This window comes from Strongylocentrotus purpuratus, unplaced genomic scaffold, assembly GCF_000002235.5.
Source record: "Strongylocentrotus purpuratus isolate Spur 01 unplaced genomic scaffold, Spur_5.0 spur5_scaffold_4, whole genome shotgun sequence".
Classification (NCBI taxonomy): Eukaryota; Metazoa; Echinodermata; class Echinoidea; order Camarodonta; family Strongylocentrotidae; genus Strongylocentrotus; species Strongylocentrotus purpuratus.
The window spans coordinates 19923371-19941131 of NW_022145610.1; the positions used below are offsets into that span (position 1 = coordinate 19923371).

A 17761-nucleotide genomic window follows, 5' to 3' on the forward strand; every position below is an offset into this window, starting at 1 on the left:
ATTAAAGGGATTGAGTATCTAGGCCTCAGATTCTAAACAAAATCCTTGATTTACATGTAGCTCATGCTGCAATCATAATCACAGCACATAGAGACGTATTGTGATATGAGCTATATATACTGTAAGTACAGTATAATATTAAGCCCGGAATCCCATCACTAGGCCGATCACCTGTCGTGTTTGTCAAGATATTTATAATTAAAAATTGAAATGTTTCCAAAGGTTTTTATAACACTAAAGGCTTATTGGGGGAAATGAGTAGTAAAACCAGTCACTCAAAGATTTTTACTTTTTTGAGGCGATACATGATCACTTTGAAGCACAGTTCTTTTAGGGCTTCAATGCTATATCACAGTCACTGTAGACATGTAGGGCCATGCATCTCAGATTTACATTATTAAACGATGCCTTTAAAGGTAATGCAAAGTTTTGAGAAATTCTGTAAATTGGATGGATAGTAATTCTTTAAATGTTGATATACCAGTATTCGGATGCCCCTTTGGATGTATTATGAGCACTAGAAAATTTAGCTCTTAAAACCCTTTTGCTTTCGAGAAATTGAATAATCACAATTTTACTGGTGCTCCGGGTAAATTTCAAATATTTCAAATATATACATGCACGGCTTGTACGCTAAGGCCATTCCATGGTAGCTGGGACCATGAAAATCTCAGAATATGCAGTTCATATATAATTTCCAAATGGGAATAGAAAAAATTGGTTGGTTATAGTCCGGTAACATTGTTTTAAAACATTGTTTTAAAGCTAAAGTAATCAGTCTTGAGTGGGAGCTATACAACATAAAGAGTGTATTATTTACAATTTCATCACTTTAGACTCAATTTGAACAGCGACAATGATCATTAAATATTTTAAAATCGCATGCTTCCCAATTTTTCCATTTGAACCAAATTCATTACCCCATACCAAGCCCAATACACATGTACATGCATGTACTTGCTGGTCATTTGGCTAAACATGCATACATGTACATACTGTACATGTTTATGTTCTGTATAGGGTGTTGTTACTGTTGTAGATCTATACCCAGGGGGCACAGCAGCTGGATCTCGAGACATGAAATGTTAAAGGTTGTATGAACTTTGGTATCAATGTGTTAACAGGACCTCGCTGCACAATTTCTAGGTGGACTACCTTCAGTACCTTGACATTGACAATACGCTGCTAAAAAAAATGGCTGCTCAAAATAGCCGCCATGTATCATGAACTACTGTTGAACTATTGTGGAGATTACTTTCTATTTAAACATCATTTTAGTTAATACATGTAAGTCACTGCCATCAAAGAGTTTGTTTACTGTACACTTGGGACATCAATCATCCAATCATCCACAGTCAAATCATAACAATGGCTTAAATACAACCTTTAAGCATAAATATCTTGTACATGTACATTGTACACTACTGCCTAAAGGTTTTGGCAGCGGGCTGACCCGATGCCCGAAGCGCGTAGCTGAAGAAACGATGTTCGGGTCGCGCCCGATGTTCGAGTCGCGCCCGAAATCTGCCCGAAATCAGCCCGAAATCTGCCCGAAATCTGCCCGAAATCTGCCCGTACTATATTCGCCTTGAAATGATGCGCGTGCTGAAGTCGTGCGTTTTTAAGACTCGCACGCGACAAGACCCGATGACGTCACGTTGAAAAGTCAAAACTGGTCGAGAAGAGCGATTCAACTGCAGATCAATTTGCCTATACAATTTGCGTGTTAAAATATGAATCGCACCGCACGAAAATTATACACAAATACACGTAGAGTGTATGGGAGAGTCGAGTGTTTGTTAGGAAAGACGCTCACTAATTTGTTTTGGTGTTCACCAACTCTCACAGCAATATGAGTAAGGCAGCCTAAAGTCTAGTCTAGACCCCCTGATTTAGATCTAAGAGTGGATGACCACCGTAGGCTTTAGATATTTTTCTGCCAAACATCTTCGAGGAGCTAGGCCCAGGGTCCATGAAGTTAGCAGTCGCTAGCCGGACGGCAACGGGGACGGCAAACGCTAGCATAGATCTACCGTACCACATCGTCATGCCTAGCCTAGGCTCTAGCCTAAACTTAATAAAATGGTTCAATTGAGCATTCATCAGACTAATGATATGAACAATTTGGTCTCACCTTACATTATGCCAATGACACATCAGTCCCTGTTTCCATATTTTAATTCCAAGGATTAAGAGATACTTTCTTTGCAACAGCTAAGTCATAATTAATACTAATAGTGCTACATTGTGTAGCCTGTAGGCATAGCCTATGCTAATAACACTATGCATGCTGGATCTAGATTTTGGACGCACGTGGTACGCGAAGCTTACGTAGATATCTAGGTCAACTTAGGACCTATGCTCGCGCTACTTGCATCACGTTCGTGACCTTAAAAAAAAAAAGGAAGGCGAGGAAAAAGAAGAAAGGAAATATGTAGAAGGAGGGAGGGGGAAGAAAAGGAAGGAGAAGAAAAGAAGAAGAGTAGATAAAAAGCAGAGGGGGCGGGGGAGAAGAAAATGAAGAAGAGTAGATGAAGAAGCAGAGGGGATTGGGGAAGGAAAAAAGGCCCAAGGAGAGGAAAAAACAGGGGATATAAAGAAGCAGAGGGGGGGGGGGGAGAAGTTGATAAAGAAGCAAATGGGTGGGGGTGAAGAAAAAGATGGAAGAGTACACCTGTAGATGAAGAAGCAGAGGGGATTGGGGAAGAAAACAAAGGAAGGAGAGGAAAAAGAAGAAGGGGGAGAAGAAAAGGAAGGAGAAGAAAAAGAAAAAGGGGGAGAAGAAAAGGAAGGAGAAGAAAAAGAAGAAGGGGAGATGAAGAAGCAGGGGGAGAAAACGAAGGAGAAGAAAAAGATGAAGAGTAGATGAAAAGCAGAGGGGGCGGGGAGAAGAAAATGAAGAAGCAGAGGGGATTGGGGAAGAAAAAAAGGAAGGGGATATAAAGAAGCAGAGGGGGGGGGGGGGAGAAGAATAGATGAAGAAGCAAAGGGGTGAGGGTAAAGAAAAAGAAGAAGAGTAGATGAAGAAGCAGAGGGGATTGGGGAAGAAAACAAAGGAAGGAGAGGAAAAAGAAGAAGGGGAGATAAACAAGCAGAGGGGGGGGGGGGGAAGAGTAGGTGAAGAAGCAGAGGGGCGGGACCGGGGGTGGAAGAAAAAGAAGAAGTGGATATGAAGAAGCAGAGGGGTGGGGGAAGAAAAAAAGGAAGGAGAGGAATAAGAAGAAGGGGAGAGGAATAAGAAGAAGGGGGAGAAGAAAAGAAAGGAGAAGAAAAAGAAGAAGACAATCTAACTAAAAATAAGAACAAACATAGACACACGAAACAAGCAGAGAACTTATTAATCAATTCCAAATTTAATTTGTTCACCAATGAATTGAATGTTTGAATGAGGAGAGCTAGCGTAGCGTATATTTCGTATTATGTTAAAAGTGTTTCTAAACAAAGGGTACTTTGGAGACAAGGTGTCTGGCAACATGCGTTTATCTCAGAAGTTATTTATAAACAGATCATGTTTGCGCGGTAAGATCACGTGATCTTAGTAGTGATGATTGAACCTTCGAGAGAGAGAGAGAGAGAGAGAGAGAGCAGTTCTGCCCTGAAAACTAAGCGTATGCATTTGTTCGAATCTTTCTCATCTTTTCTGTTTTTGCAATTCTTTGTTCCATCCTCTCTCCCTCTCTCTCTCTATGCTTGTATATTCCCTTCTCTTGTTCATTACGGTTCTAGTTCTAGGAGAATTACCCTTGGGCAATCACCCCCCCAATTACTCCCCCCCCCCCCCCCCCCCCCGTGGACATTTACATTTCCCTGGAAATTACCCCATTCCACAATCACCCCCTTGTTTAATTCCATGTTTTTCTTTCTATCAATCATGTATTTTCGATTATCATTTTTTCTTTCCATACGTATGTAGAGCTTTATGAAGCAATTATTAATCATTCTTCTGGTTTCCTTCGTAAATGTGTTCACTTTATGTATTTCTTAGATTTTTTCAATCATTTTCTATTTTTTCCTCAATCCTCAAGTATTTCTTTGTTATTTCCTTATGTATTACTCGTATTACGTATTTTCATTGTTTATCGCCATGCTATCTTGTGTGTGTATTTTTGTGAAGTGGGGGGGGGGGGGGGGGGCTGGAGTCTCTCTACATCATCATTTTACTAATCGCCATCAATACATACAGCCAGCATTTTCATCATCGTCCATCAATATCATCACCATCATCATCACTACGGTCACCATCGATAAATCGGTATCATCAGAACAACTCAACATCTCTTCAGTGACTGGGCAATAACTTTCCTTTTCCACACAAAGCGGTTCCCTTTAGAAATTTGATTTGTTTACTAAAGCCTTGTTTCGTGAAGTTGCCCTCTCACTTCAGACATGCATGCCGCTGCGGTTTGTAGAAAGAACAGAAAAGGCGTAAACATTGCGTAACATGCACTTTCTCTGTCATCATGATGGTTCGTAGTAGGTCCATGCTGAAGGCTGGTGGAATTTGACAGGGGCCACGCGAGCGGCCACAGAATATTCATAAAACAATAATTTAAATGTAAATAACTATGCATCATGAGCCACTCGTGTTTTCTTAAGAACCCCTTTAAATATTGTGTTGCTCTTTACTCGAATATCGCAACCCTGAATCGCATTTGATTCCACATTTGGCGTCCATTATGCGAGCACGAGCAATACAGCCAGTAGTTAACTAGCTTAGCCTCGTGGTTGCTGCTTTCCCTAACGTCCGCAATTAAGGCACACCTTTTTTCCGTCAGCAAAATATCGAAAGTCGGGAGTGCGCCTTAAATAGTCAGGAACAGGATATTTGAGTCCTCAAATGCTACTTTTTAGTGGTTTTCAAAAAATCTCTGTGTCTCAACATGAATTACATAATGCAAATTAAGAATAGGATCTACTATTTGAAGTTAAACTACGTTCCTAATTTGAAAGGAAGAGAGGGTTTTTTCAGTTTTTATTTTCAGTCTCGATAAATTATGCCCTGTCACAAGGCACTTTGCCGGCCGAAGCTCTACCTTGTCTTCAGCTCACTCACCTGTATGATGCAGCTCACACAAGGGATAACGAATCACCACACGAAAACTAGCCTGTCCACATTTCTGTTTGGACTCGGAGGAAAATTCTGTCATCTTTAGTTTTAAAAACAACATTGTTACTGGGTCTAACTCAGTTCACAAGCACTTCAACCGTGCCTCGTAATAAAATGAAAGTATTTTTTAACACTGTCACTGAAATAAGAGCCGATCTGATGTTAACAAAAAGACCAATGTTGGCTTTTTTTTGGTGGCTTTTTGTTAACCAGATCAGATCGCGTCTTATTTCAGTGTTCGAAAAATACTTTCACTTTTCATTATACGAGGCACAGTTGAAGTGCTTGTGAACTAAGTTAGACCTAGGTCTAGTAACAACTAACAATGTTTTTTTTTTCAACTAAAGATAACAGATTTTTTTTTTCCAGATTTTTTTTTTTTTTGGGGGGGGGGGATCTTCGAAATAGGGGTGCGCCTTATAGTTTTGTGATTTGCTTTCTAGTATTGCGATGATGTATAGTTGTACGCTTTAAATTAAGACATGTTCATCATTGAAAATGGTCATGGAAATTTACATTATCCTGCTCTGGAAAGTCATGAAAAGTCATGGAATTTTTAAAATGTGTAAGTGTACGAACTCTGAAGTAAGTCTTTATAATTATTTGGATGTTTTGATATTTTCGGTTGATTCCAGATGAACAAAAGCAAAGGTAAACTGTTCGCCAGATTCTGGTAAAAATCGCCAGTCAATCCCTCTTTGAGTGTGAAGCAAGGGTTACCGGATGCGTGTGGGTCACCTACCTGGTTTTATCAAAGCATTTATCCTCGTACCAGACGGTTAATTTCGTCTATTTTGTAATTAGCCGCCTGGAGAAGAAAAAAATCTGCGGTAGTCCGCAGTTGACAAAAAAGTTAGGCGACAACTGTACCAAAATAAGTGATAATACTTCAACACTAAATACTTAAATTGTAAATTGATTTAATTTTTAGCTATGTCCTTCCATCGTGTTTATTTTAACTTTGACAAAATGACATGAGTTCGAGAACGCCGACTCGGCAGACTTTCACCGCATGTTAATTAAATCTGTTTAATGGTTGTTTTCTTGACAAAAACATCGAGTTAGAGTGACTATTGTGACGTTTGGAGATAACCATTATGACATCACAAAGCCGCGTAGCACTAGCATTCCACGCAGATGCGCATTTTTTCACAGACATTGCGCGCAAAGCAACGGCGCATAGCAACAAAGTAAACAAAGCAGCTCGAAGTTCGGGCGATCCCCCAAATTCCGCGCGTGCGTTCAATTCAACTGCCCGAAACCTGCCCGAAATCTGCCCGAAATCTGCCCGAAATCTGCCCGAAATCTGCCCGAACTTGCTCACATTTTTGGCAATTGACACTCAAAAAAAATACGCGACCCGCGAGTAGCTTGCCCGCGCCCGCAGCCCGCTGCCAAAACCTTTAGGCAGTAGTGTACATGTACACTGTACTTGTACTTGTAGGTTATATTATATTTTGAAAAAAAACCTGCTTCCTAGTTTATCATCCCCTACCACCTCCTATGTAATATTTATATAATTAATTGGATGGCTTTGAGTGAAAAACAAAAATATATTGATCGAGCTACATGTACACACATGTATGACAATATTGGACGAGTCGAAGACGAGTTTAGCGAGAGCAATATGTTCTTGTATCACACGAAAACAAAGCCATACAATATCATTATCTATATCAGTCTGACTTACATACATGTGTACATGTACAAGTATGTGTGTGTACCTCAGTAAATATACATACAGTTGTTGAAGTTCCCAGATGACTGAGCAATACAATTTAAACAATATTGGTCAGTCATCCGGGTACTGCGCTAAAGATATTGAATACACTGATTTATTGTACCCCTTGGAAGCCTTATATGTAGATAATAATATGTGATATTCTATCGAATTGACACAAAAAAAGAGAGAATATTCTGAAAAATCTGGACACTAAAATTGGCAACGCTTATTTTGGAATGGAGCACAAACCTCTTGTAATTTTTCACTCTTTTTTTAATACATGAATGTATCACCGTGAATAATAGAGTGGGTGTACTGTATTGACATAGTAAAAGCAGCACGAGGTCAAAGGTTAATAATTCAATTCAATTTCAACTTGTTTTCATTTTGTAGCACATGATATCATATATTGCATACTTGTAACACCGATGGAAAAGTATTGGATGACATAAAAATGTAGACAATGAGGCATTGAAAATCCACATGTAAACAATTGTTGAGCATCTGAAACATGAAATTTTATCAGGAAATTAATTTCAAAATTCACCTTTCAGTATTTTTGTGAGTTGGAACATCTACAACTGTACATGTGTATGTACAGCAAACAACATGGCACTTCCTTCCCATTTTCTTAACAAATCTGGAAAGCGACAACACATTTTTCTTAAAGGAACCATCAGAAGTAAAAGGTTGGCCAACGTTCTAATGAAACAGGTGCGCCAAAATATTGTAAATGTCATGGGACTGGCTTCGCAAAGTCATTGATTGTTGCCCTCTAAACCTGCCAACCGGCTAACTTTAAAGTACAGTAAATGTTTGAGTTATTGCCCATCAGGCTATACACAGGCAACCTGTTTCAATGAGATGTCAGCAAACTAGTACATGTCATGTACCCATTGCCTCCTAGAGCAGAGGGGTTCCTGTATTAAAGGTAAAGACCAGTTTTGGAAACGCCCCCCTCTAAAAAAATGAAATGGAAGCTCTTATTTAATACCAATCATGTGAAAGAATATGTTTTGACTATTAAATATGTGATGATACAAATACAGTACGTGATGATACAAATTTTGCAGAGAAACCGCCTACTAATTAATATATTTGGTAAATTATTATATCTATGTGGACCGGATAGATATCGCGAACGTGTCACATAGTCCCATACATCTTTCTGTATACAGTGTTTGTTATTTTACCAAGACTGGGCCAAATTTATTATGATTTTGATGATTCCAGAACTTTGCAGTACACACCAATACTTACATGCTACATGCACTATGAATATGACTGACAAAGAAAGCGGACAAAATATACAGTTCCTCAGGTAGACAAAGGAACATCCCGTCACTGCTATTATGTAAAAATGTGTAGAACAGGTGTCACATGCATATTCACCTTTTTACATAATAACAGTGAAGGGATGTTCCTTTGTCTACCTGAGGAACTGTATATTTTGTCCGCCATATTCATAGTGATGATCAACTTGTTCTGATCTATTCCACACCTTTTCTTTCACAATGCAATCGCATGACCAGAACTCAACTTTATCTTTAACCCATTGCCTACTAGAGCAGAGGGGTTCCTGTTAAGGCTGCGACGGGTATTCGAATGCTCGAGTACCCGCACGGTTGACAACTACTCGGGTACGATTTCTTGTACCCGAATATTCGGCCGCAAAAAAAAAAAAAAAAAAAAAATTTTAAATGTCCAGGCCCAGACTTACCCGTGCCAGGGAGAGCGGCGTCCGCTGGCATGGTACCGTTGGTAAAAATGTTCCCAACTCAAGCACTGTCAAACTCACCTTTCAGAAACTGGGACCAAATGTCCAGATTTCTGTTTGGACTTGGAGGAAAATGGATTATTCTGCCATCTTTGGTTTTTAAAAACAGCATTGTTTACTGTTATTATTCTTATTAAATCGGCGCCTTCAACTGCAACTCAAAGTAAAGTTGCATGCGTTTTCAGCGAGGGACCTGAGAAACTGCCGAGTGGTATGGTAGTGGCAAAAAAAAATAAAAAAATAAAATAAAAATTAAATTAAACAAAATTTAAAAAATCAAAAAAAATCAAAAAAAATCAAAAAAATTCAAAAAAATTCAAAAAAAATTCAAAAAAATTATAAAAAAACATGGCGTCTGAATATTCGAGTATTCGCCTGTGAGCATGGGAGTGTACTCGGTACCTCATTACACTGTTGTGCACAGCCCTAGTTCCTGTATTAAAGCTATGGGATTAACCTATTTCAGCAGTCAATGGGTTCATAGACAAATTCCTGAAATTATACATACATGTATACGTATGTACTTGTATGAATCTACAGGAATGGAGGCTACTTACCTCTAGGTCATGGAGGTATGGCAGCATCTCAATCCATGAAGGCATCTTCTTGCAGAAATGATCCATAAGATAATAGGACCCCGTTAGGAGACTCTTCTCACTGTGACACCGGTCAATGGAGATCCTTGGCAAGCCAAAGGGATTGAAGAACGTTGCCTCAATGCTTTCCAGTTTTCTGAGGTAAAGAATGTATTCGTCACAGGAGTCACTACTTGTTGTGCTTCCAGTGGACGTTGACGGCTTAATAGAGATGTCCGTTGAAGTTGTGGGTATTGAAGCAGATGAGGTCACAGGGTTGGACAGCATGCGTTCCTGGTGTCCAAGAGTTTGCTGAGGGAGTATCCTCATGATTTCAAGACTTTGATCGTCTCTGTCCCCCGCCGGAGGTTGAGTTGCTGTACTGGGGGCCCGTTTACGAGGTTTACGTTTCTTGATTTGTCCGAGGGCTTCGTTTTGCTGCTGCTGTGTCTGCAGCTGCAGCCGTCTTCTCTGCTCAGAGGATCCTTCGTACATACTCCTTCCTCCCCTTTGCCTGTCTCCTCTGACAGCTAGATAGAATAAAAGGACATAGGCAGTGAGAACTGGAAAACACTGATAAAAACTAAAGCACAGTCATTATTATAGATACATGATATTATGCAGATTTTCATCATACTCAATAGACACATGAAAAATGTACATGTACATGTACAATGTACCAAAGCAGTGCAAAACTGCAAATATTGAGAAAATTGAAGTAGAGAGTACATTTGCATTTGGGATAAAGACACTATTGACTACATTTGGGATAAAGACACTATTGACTTCATTTGGGATAAAGACACTATTGACTACATTTGGGATAAAGACACTATTGACTACATTTGGGATAAAGACACTATTGACAACTTTGGGGATTTATAAAGACACTATTGACTACATGTACATGTACATTCGAGATACAGACACTATTGACTACATTTGGGATAAAGACACTATTGACTACATTTTGGATAAAGACACCACTGACTACAATTGGGATAAAGACACTACATGTATTGACTAGTGCTGTAAGTCAGACGCTATATTCGTGTTCGGTTCGGCGATTTTTCACCCGAACTTGGTTCGGTTCGGGGTTCGGTGATATAATAGCAAGCAGCATTAGAGCCACGGCGGTCGGTACTGGGCGGCCGCGGCAGCCGCCTGCCCTGCCAGGCCCGACCAGCACGGAGGACTTCTACACACTGCTTCCGACTAGCACGAATTTCACATTATACTAGATGGAACTTCGACTGCGCGCAGTCGAAAATGATGCCGCATGACCTTTGACCTTGACCTCGTGACCCCGAAATCTAGTCAGTTCATCGGCTCTGCAAGATACATACATGACCAAAGTTTGGCAGGAATCCATCAATAGGTTCTTCAGATAACGCGATCACGAGCTGTTTTTGCATACATAATGAGCCCTGTGACCTTTGACCTCGTGACCCCAAAATCTAATCAGTTCATCGCCCTGCAAGATACATACATGACCAAAGGACGGACAACCCGAAAACATAATGCCTCCGGCTACTTCGTTAAAAACTGCTCTAAACGTAATTATTTGCGAAGAAAAATACTACTTACATTCGTATTCCGTCTTGAATCGTGTTTTATTTTCAATTTAAAAAAAAATCATGTTTTCAATTTGTCGATAAATGATATTTTTTAAAGATTTTCCGAGACGGTTTTTGTCTAATGTTAGAGTCATGAAAGCTGCCATCTTGAACAGAGACTCAGCCTTGTCAATAACTGTTTTTTTATAAGTTTTTTATTTTCAATAAAAAAATATAAAATCCCTATTTTTCCTGGATAAATAAATACCATACTAGAATATATACATGTATGTATTCATTTCATTATTTATATTGTAAAATTTGTCCGATATGGTTACAATAAAAATATTTTTTTTTTGTTGAGTGGGTTTGAGCTGAAACTGTTTTGATCACACACATGTATTCTTGTTTATATGGCTTGCGATCGCGACGTAGCGTGGTCAGGATTTGGGATTTAAATGGTGCCAGTGAAGTTGCGCCCACCACTGGATAGGCATAAATCACAAAGGTGGAAAATGGGAAAAAAGTAAAAAATGAGCAATCATGACATGAAAATTAGGTACATGTACAAAATGACAAGTTTATTAGCTTGCAAAAACATTTACATTTTTATGCCGAACATCCGAACCAGGCCTTTGCGTTCGGTTCAGTTCGGTTCGGTTCGGAAGTGCCATGTTCGGCGAACTTCCGTTCGGTTCGGCGGTTCGGCTACAGCACTACTATTGACTACATTTGGGATAAAGACACTATTGACTACATTTGGGATAGAGACACTATTGACTACATTTGGGATAGAGACACTATTGACTACATTTGGGATAAAGACAATATTCACTACATTTAGGATAAAGACACTATTGACTACGTTTACAATGTAGGCAATCAATTTGGCTCAAGAGTAAGACAACTAAACAAAAGTCCAACCTGATATAAAGTTATTTTTAAATAAAAGCAGGAAAAATACGAGAAACTTGTTTGTAAAAGGTTGAAGAAAATCTGAAAAACAGGAATTTTTGAACTGATGAATCCATGACTTTGCTGGAAACCATCTCCCCAATCATTCTGTGACTTTTATTGAATTTAACTTTAAGAATAACCTTTTCTTCCTTGTTTAACAAAGAGGGGCATGTACAAATGTTAAGGGTAAAGGAACGACAAACTTTGGGAGAAAATTGGAGAATTATACTCTTAAAAAAAAAACTAGATGGAACTTCGACTGCGCGCAGTTGAAATGATGCCTCCGTCATAGAGCAATTTACAAATCAAAATAGAAGAAATTTTTCAAATTCAAGTTCAATTGTAATCCATTAACAGTACTCAGAATATCGTGATTACAAGCAATTTCTCATATACATGTACATATACATGTATGACCCTTTCATCTTTGACCTCATGACCCTAACATCTACTCAGTTCATTGGCTCTGCAAGATGTCCCGAGTTAAATAGTAATCCATCTGTCAGTTCTAATGAGAATGCGTTCACAGCCTATTTTTGCATACATAATGAGCCGCATGACCTTTGACCTTGACCTCATGACCCCAAAATCTAATCAGTTCATCGGCTCTGCAAGTAACATACATGACCTAAGTTTGGCAGGAATCGATCAATCGGTTCTTGAGATAACGCGATCAAGAGCTGTTTTTGCATACATAATGAGCCCTGTGACCTTTGACCTTTGACCTCGTGACCTTAAAATCAAATCAGTTCATCAGCTCTGAAAGATACATACATGACTAACGTACGGACGGACGGACAACCCGAAAACATAATGCCTCCGGCTACTTCGCAACGGAGGCATAAAAAAATGATAAATGGAGAGCAGCTCACCCGGCCAGGATAACAAATTATGAGGCGCCGTTTGTAAAACAATTATATAGACAAATTATATGTTATATAATCATTATTTAACAAATAATAACCATTATTTACATATAATGCAAGAAAATTTACATTTTTATTTGTATATAATTCTTAACACATTTTTATTATTTATAAATAATGACAAAGAACGTTTCATTATTTATATATAATTGCCATTATTTATAAATAATTACAATTAACACTTTCATTATTTATATATAATAAAAAGCGTATTTCAATTATATAATATATAATGAAAAGCACATTTCCATTATATAATATATAATGAAAAGCCATTTCCATTATATAATATATAATGAAAAGCGTATTTCCATTATATAATATATAATGAAACGCACATTTCCATTATATAATATATAATGAAAAGCGTATTTCCATTATATAATATATAATGAAAAGCACATTTCCATTATATAATATATAATGAAAAGCGTATTTCCATTATATAATATATAATGAAAAGCACATTCCATTATATAATATATAATGTAAAGCACATTTCAATTATATAATATATAATGAGAGGCGTATTTTCATTATATAATATATAATGAAAAGCACATTTCTATTATATAATATATAATGAACAGCGCATTTCCATTATATAATATATAATGAAAAGCGCATTTCCATTATATATTAAATAACGATTGTGTATGCAAATGTCAATGGTTGGTAACGCCCATAATATGAATATTCATGAGCTTGACTGATATTATTATCCTCTATTCCAGGCACCTTTCCATTTTGTGTTCTTTGTGCATTCTTATCAGAAATCCTACGTTCGGTAAATAAGTCTCTGTATCACTATTCTCCTTCTTATTTGTATGCAGATTTGGTTATAATGATTGATAACTGTAATCATCCTCATTATTTTAATAAGAAATTTTTCTATCTGTGATGGAAGTTTTTATGTACGATTGCCTGATCTGAAGACAAGACTTTCGCTGCATGCATATTTAATGTATGACGTCACCCACACAGAGTGAGAGCTCGAAGTTTTCTTTGAAAGTTTGATGGTGAGTACAGCTGTAATTACGTTCAAATCTCGTAAATTGAATCATATTTATAAACATATCTGCTGTAGGTATGAATCTGTTGATATGTCTGTACATTATGAAGTGGTTTAAAATGGTTATATCTGATGAATTTAGGAGTAATCTACACTCGAACTTTTGATTCGTTATTTATCGTCGTGAGAAATATTGCAGCTCGATTGCCATCGTCACTCCTTGATCCTTGGCCCAAACTTTCGGGCGAGACCCTCTCTGAAAATTAGATACGAGTATAGGGTCTATAGGCAGATCACTTCACTAGCGCTAGCTGCATCAATGATACAAGCTTTTTGTTACTTTTAGGTCCAACTGTTGAAAAACTACTTTCATAGTTGGGTCAGAAGAAAGTTAATAGCTAACACTAAAAAGCATGGTCACAGTTGACATGAACAAGCGCCAAAATTTAGACCAGATACCGAGATAGTTAGACGAGTACGAGAGTAGAAAATTTGAGGCCTAACAAAGTTCGGCCTACAGACCAGTAGATAATTGGACTACCTGTGAACAGGCGTGGATCCAGGATTTCTTAGGGGGGGCCCAAATTTGAAAAGAATCTGCACCACCCCACTCTTACATGCAGGTTCCGCTAAACGTTTCTCTAAGTAGGTGAGGGTGGGGGGGGGGGGGGGGGGGGGGAGGTATTTACGATCAAGTAGAGCGTTGTGAAATTGGCGTGGTGTCTAAGGGCAAAGAACGTGCGGGGGTCAAGGGGCGGAACCCCCAGAAGCTCAGGGGTATAGGCATTTAATTGCGGTCAGATGAGCATATTACTATTAGCATACCTTATTTGTGACACTGGCAGGACACTAATTGGCGTCACTATTCTTTCTTTCTTTATGAATTTGCCATTGTCCCACAAACGCATTAAAAAGTATAATTTATTAAACTTTGAGGAAAAATCTCAGAAAATTATGTCATTTCAGCAACATCTGTAAATCACCGGTAATCACCGGTATCGAATTAGAAATAAACCACGTTTGAATTATATTTGGGGGGCATCTGTCAACCCCCCCCCCCCCTAAGTCCCCTTCCCCATCAGTACGCCAGTGCCCCTCCCCCCGATCTACACGTAACTGATCTCCCCTACCTTTCTTCTTTCTCTTTTTTTCTTTCCCTTTCTCTCCTATTTCCCTTTCCTTTCCCTTCCTACTCTCTGTTTTAGGTTTGCTAGGGGGAAGCAAGGGCCTTTTGGCCCCCCCCCCCGATCCACACATTGTTGGCGGGATTAATCGCAACTGTTCTCCCCTTCTTATCACCCTTTTCTTTTCTTCTTCCTCTTTTTTGTTCCCTTTTAGCTCTCCTCTATCCCTTTCCCTTCCTTCTCCTTTTTTTTTTGGGGGGGGGGGGAGGGAGGAGGAGGCAAGGGCCTTTGGCCCCCCCCCCTCAAACTACAACTTGTTGGCAGGAAAATTGCAACTGATTTCCCCCTTCTTTTCTTCTTCCTCTTTTTCCTTCTCTTTATCCCCTCTTTACTTTTTTTCTTTCCCTTTCCTTTCTTCTCTTTTATTTTTTGATGGGGGGAGGGGGAGAGGTTACAGCTGGGAGGCAAGGCCCTTTCGGCCCCCCGATCTCCTTTTCCCCATTTTCTTTTCTTCTTCCTCTTCTTTCTTTCCCTTTCTCTCCTTTTTCCCTTCTTTTCCTTCTCTCTCTCTCTCTCTCTCTCTCTCTTTTTTTTTTTTTTTTTTTTGGATGGGGTGGGGGGGGGGGGGGGGCCAAGGCCCGCTCGGCCGCGCCTGTCTGTGAATGTGATACTCGTAGTCGTACAGAGTCTTGTAGCTATCTAACAAACTAAAACACGATCCCCCCCAAAACAAAATATTCAGTCTAGACTACATTGTATACAGGGATACGTATAGTGGTGCCTGTGTGTTTCTTAAACTCTTTGTTGGCTTAGCCTAATTTGCCTCTGCTCTAGGCTCTATCTTTGAATTTTTGTTTGCTGTAAACACGATTAAGTTTTCTCTGTTATATATAGATCTAGGTCCATACCTTTTTTGCGTTTTTTCAATTTGATAAAATGAACAGTTACGAGACATGCATCTAGATCATCTAGAGACTGTAGATCAACTAGATCTGGATGAAGGATGAAGGAGGGCTTTTTTGGTAAAGAGAAAATCCAAATTAAAATAGAACAGTTAATTCTGCAAATGCTCATCAATGTTTAAATGATCATGCTCATTTCCTTTTATTCTAAGAATTGAATTCCCCCCCCCCCCCTCTCTTTTACAGGAAAATGTACAGAGACTTGTCGCAGTTAATGCAGTACCAAATACTTGCTTTCTTGGAGTATGTGCTTGAAACAAGAATGTCCTGGAGAAAACAGACCACCACAAGAGAAGGTAAACATATTTACTTTTGATCTAACTTGATCTGTTTATTTTTTTTCAAGTAAAACAACATTTTGAAATGAGTGAGGTCAAGGCCAAGCTGGAGGGGATGCGAAGGGCTGGTTTGAGAAGTATGTATTAATGGGATGGCTATGTATGATTCCACATGAAAAAATTTGAGGCCTAGGCCTACAATGTACATGCAAGACATTTTAATGTTACAACAGAGATACATGTATGAAGTAGGTATCAATGTTTTACTTTCATTCTCTTCTCTTTTCATTCAACAGACATACATGTACAGTATGGACTATGAAGTTCTACTTAGCCTCTTCAATGAACTGCTGGAGCTGCGACTGGGTATCAAAACCTTGGTATTATAAACTTCATAACCAGTGGCGGAGATATGTTGTTAGCCAGGGGGTAGGGGTCAGTGCCCCCCCCCCCACTTTTTCAAGTACCCCCAGTATGCCCCTTTTATGGCCTTTTCACATAGGTAAAGTGCCATATTACTTTGACAAGTTCCCCTATAAATTTGTAAAATTGCCCCTTCCCCATTTCACCTCTGATAAGTGCCCCTTATCCTTCGACAAGTTCCGATTCTTCTATGCAATAAGTGTTCATTTTCCATTCTCATAACTGCCCTTTTTAATCTCTAGTAAGTGCCCCTTTTCAACTACGAGAAATGCCCCTTTTCACTTTTGATAAGTGCCCCCTCCATCTCCTGATTAGTGCTCTTTTCATCTCTGATGAGTGTCCCATTTTGTCTCTAATAACTGCCACTTTTATTTGACACGCCCCCTTTTCCTTCCTAATAAATGCTCTTTTTTCTGATCATAAGTATCCCTTACCCTTCTCATAATTACCCCTTTTCATCTCTCATAAGTGCCTTGTTTACTTTAACATGTGCCTCTTTTCCTTTTTAATAAGAGCCACTTCCCCGTTTTCAGAATAGCCCCCTTTCACCTCCAATAAATGCCCCTATTAAAATCTGATCTGCACCTCCCTTTTTGTCTCGCCTACAAGCAAAAAGTGAGACATAGGCGCTGCTTTTCCGGTGACGGCGGCGGCGACGGCGTCAACATCAAAACTTAACCTAAGGTTAAGTTTTTGAATTTTTGATATAATTTTTAAAGTTTAAGTTTTTAGTCAATGAAACTTAGACTATAGGGTTATCAAGTATTCCCAATCACGTGAGAATTCCCATTCTCATAAGTGCCTTTTTTCATTCCTGGTGAGTGCCTCTTTCTGTAGGTCTAAGAAGTGCCCCATTTTCACCTCTGATAATTACCCTTTTACATGACACATGCTCCTTTTCCCCTTATCCCTTTAGTGTCCCCTTTTCCTCTCATCATTAACGCGCCCCTAATTTCAAGCGACTAAGAGTAACTTCCCCCAAAGCTCGCTCGCATTTATAGATGATATAATTACGTTACTTATTAAAGGTCTTTTCAGTCTTCCATTGTGAGAATGTGCTTATAACCCCATCAGGATTGGTTTTTTCCCTCTTAATAAGATGCAATTTTTTGTACTGCAATATCTTGTATAATAATAATAATAATAACCTAGACTTATATAGCGCATTTCATCTTCGAAGAAAATAGCAATGCGCTTTACAATATTACAATATTAATACAACAAAATTACACATAACAACTAATTCATGAACTAAAGATATATATGTATGGTGTATAAAGAGAAACAAATGTTGAAATCGTCCCTGATAATGTAATCACAATGTAGGGGTATATACCATTG

At 38.8% G+C, this 17761-nt stretch overlaps 1 protein-coding gene and 2 long non-coding RNA genes across 3 annotated transcripts in view; 1 reads left to right on the forward strand and 2 right to left on the reverse strand.

Annotated features, from left to right (window-relative positions):
* LOC100889605 (nuclear hormone receptor FTZ-F1 beta) overlaps positions 1-17761 on the reverse strand; it is a 41081-nt gene that overhangs the window by 10459 nt on the left and 12861 nt on the right. Inside the window, exon 3 of the mRNA XM_030997116.1 lies at positions 9165-9712. Coding sequence (XP_030852976.1) covers positions 9165-9712 — 548 coding nt within the window. The remainder of the gene's footprint in view (positions 1-9164; positions 9713-17761) is intronic.
* Positions 1419-6529, reverse strand: LOC115929040. The gene is made up of 2 exons (XR_004066310.1): positions 6370-6529; positions 1419-1568 (listed from the first exon to the last, which is right to left on the reverse strand). It is a non-coding gene; the product is annotated as an uncharacterized LOC115929040 (long non-coding RNA).
* Positions 13261-17087, forward strand: LOC115929038. Its single transcript, XR_004066308.1, has 3 exons — positions 13261-13640; positions 15906-16015; positions 16294-17087. It is a non-coding gene; the product is annotated as an uncharacterized LOC115929038 (long non-coding RNA).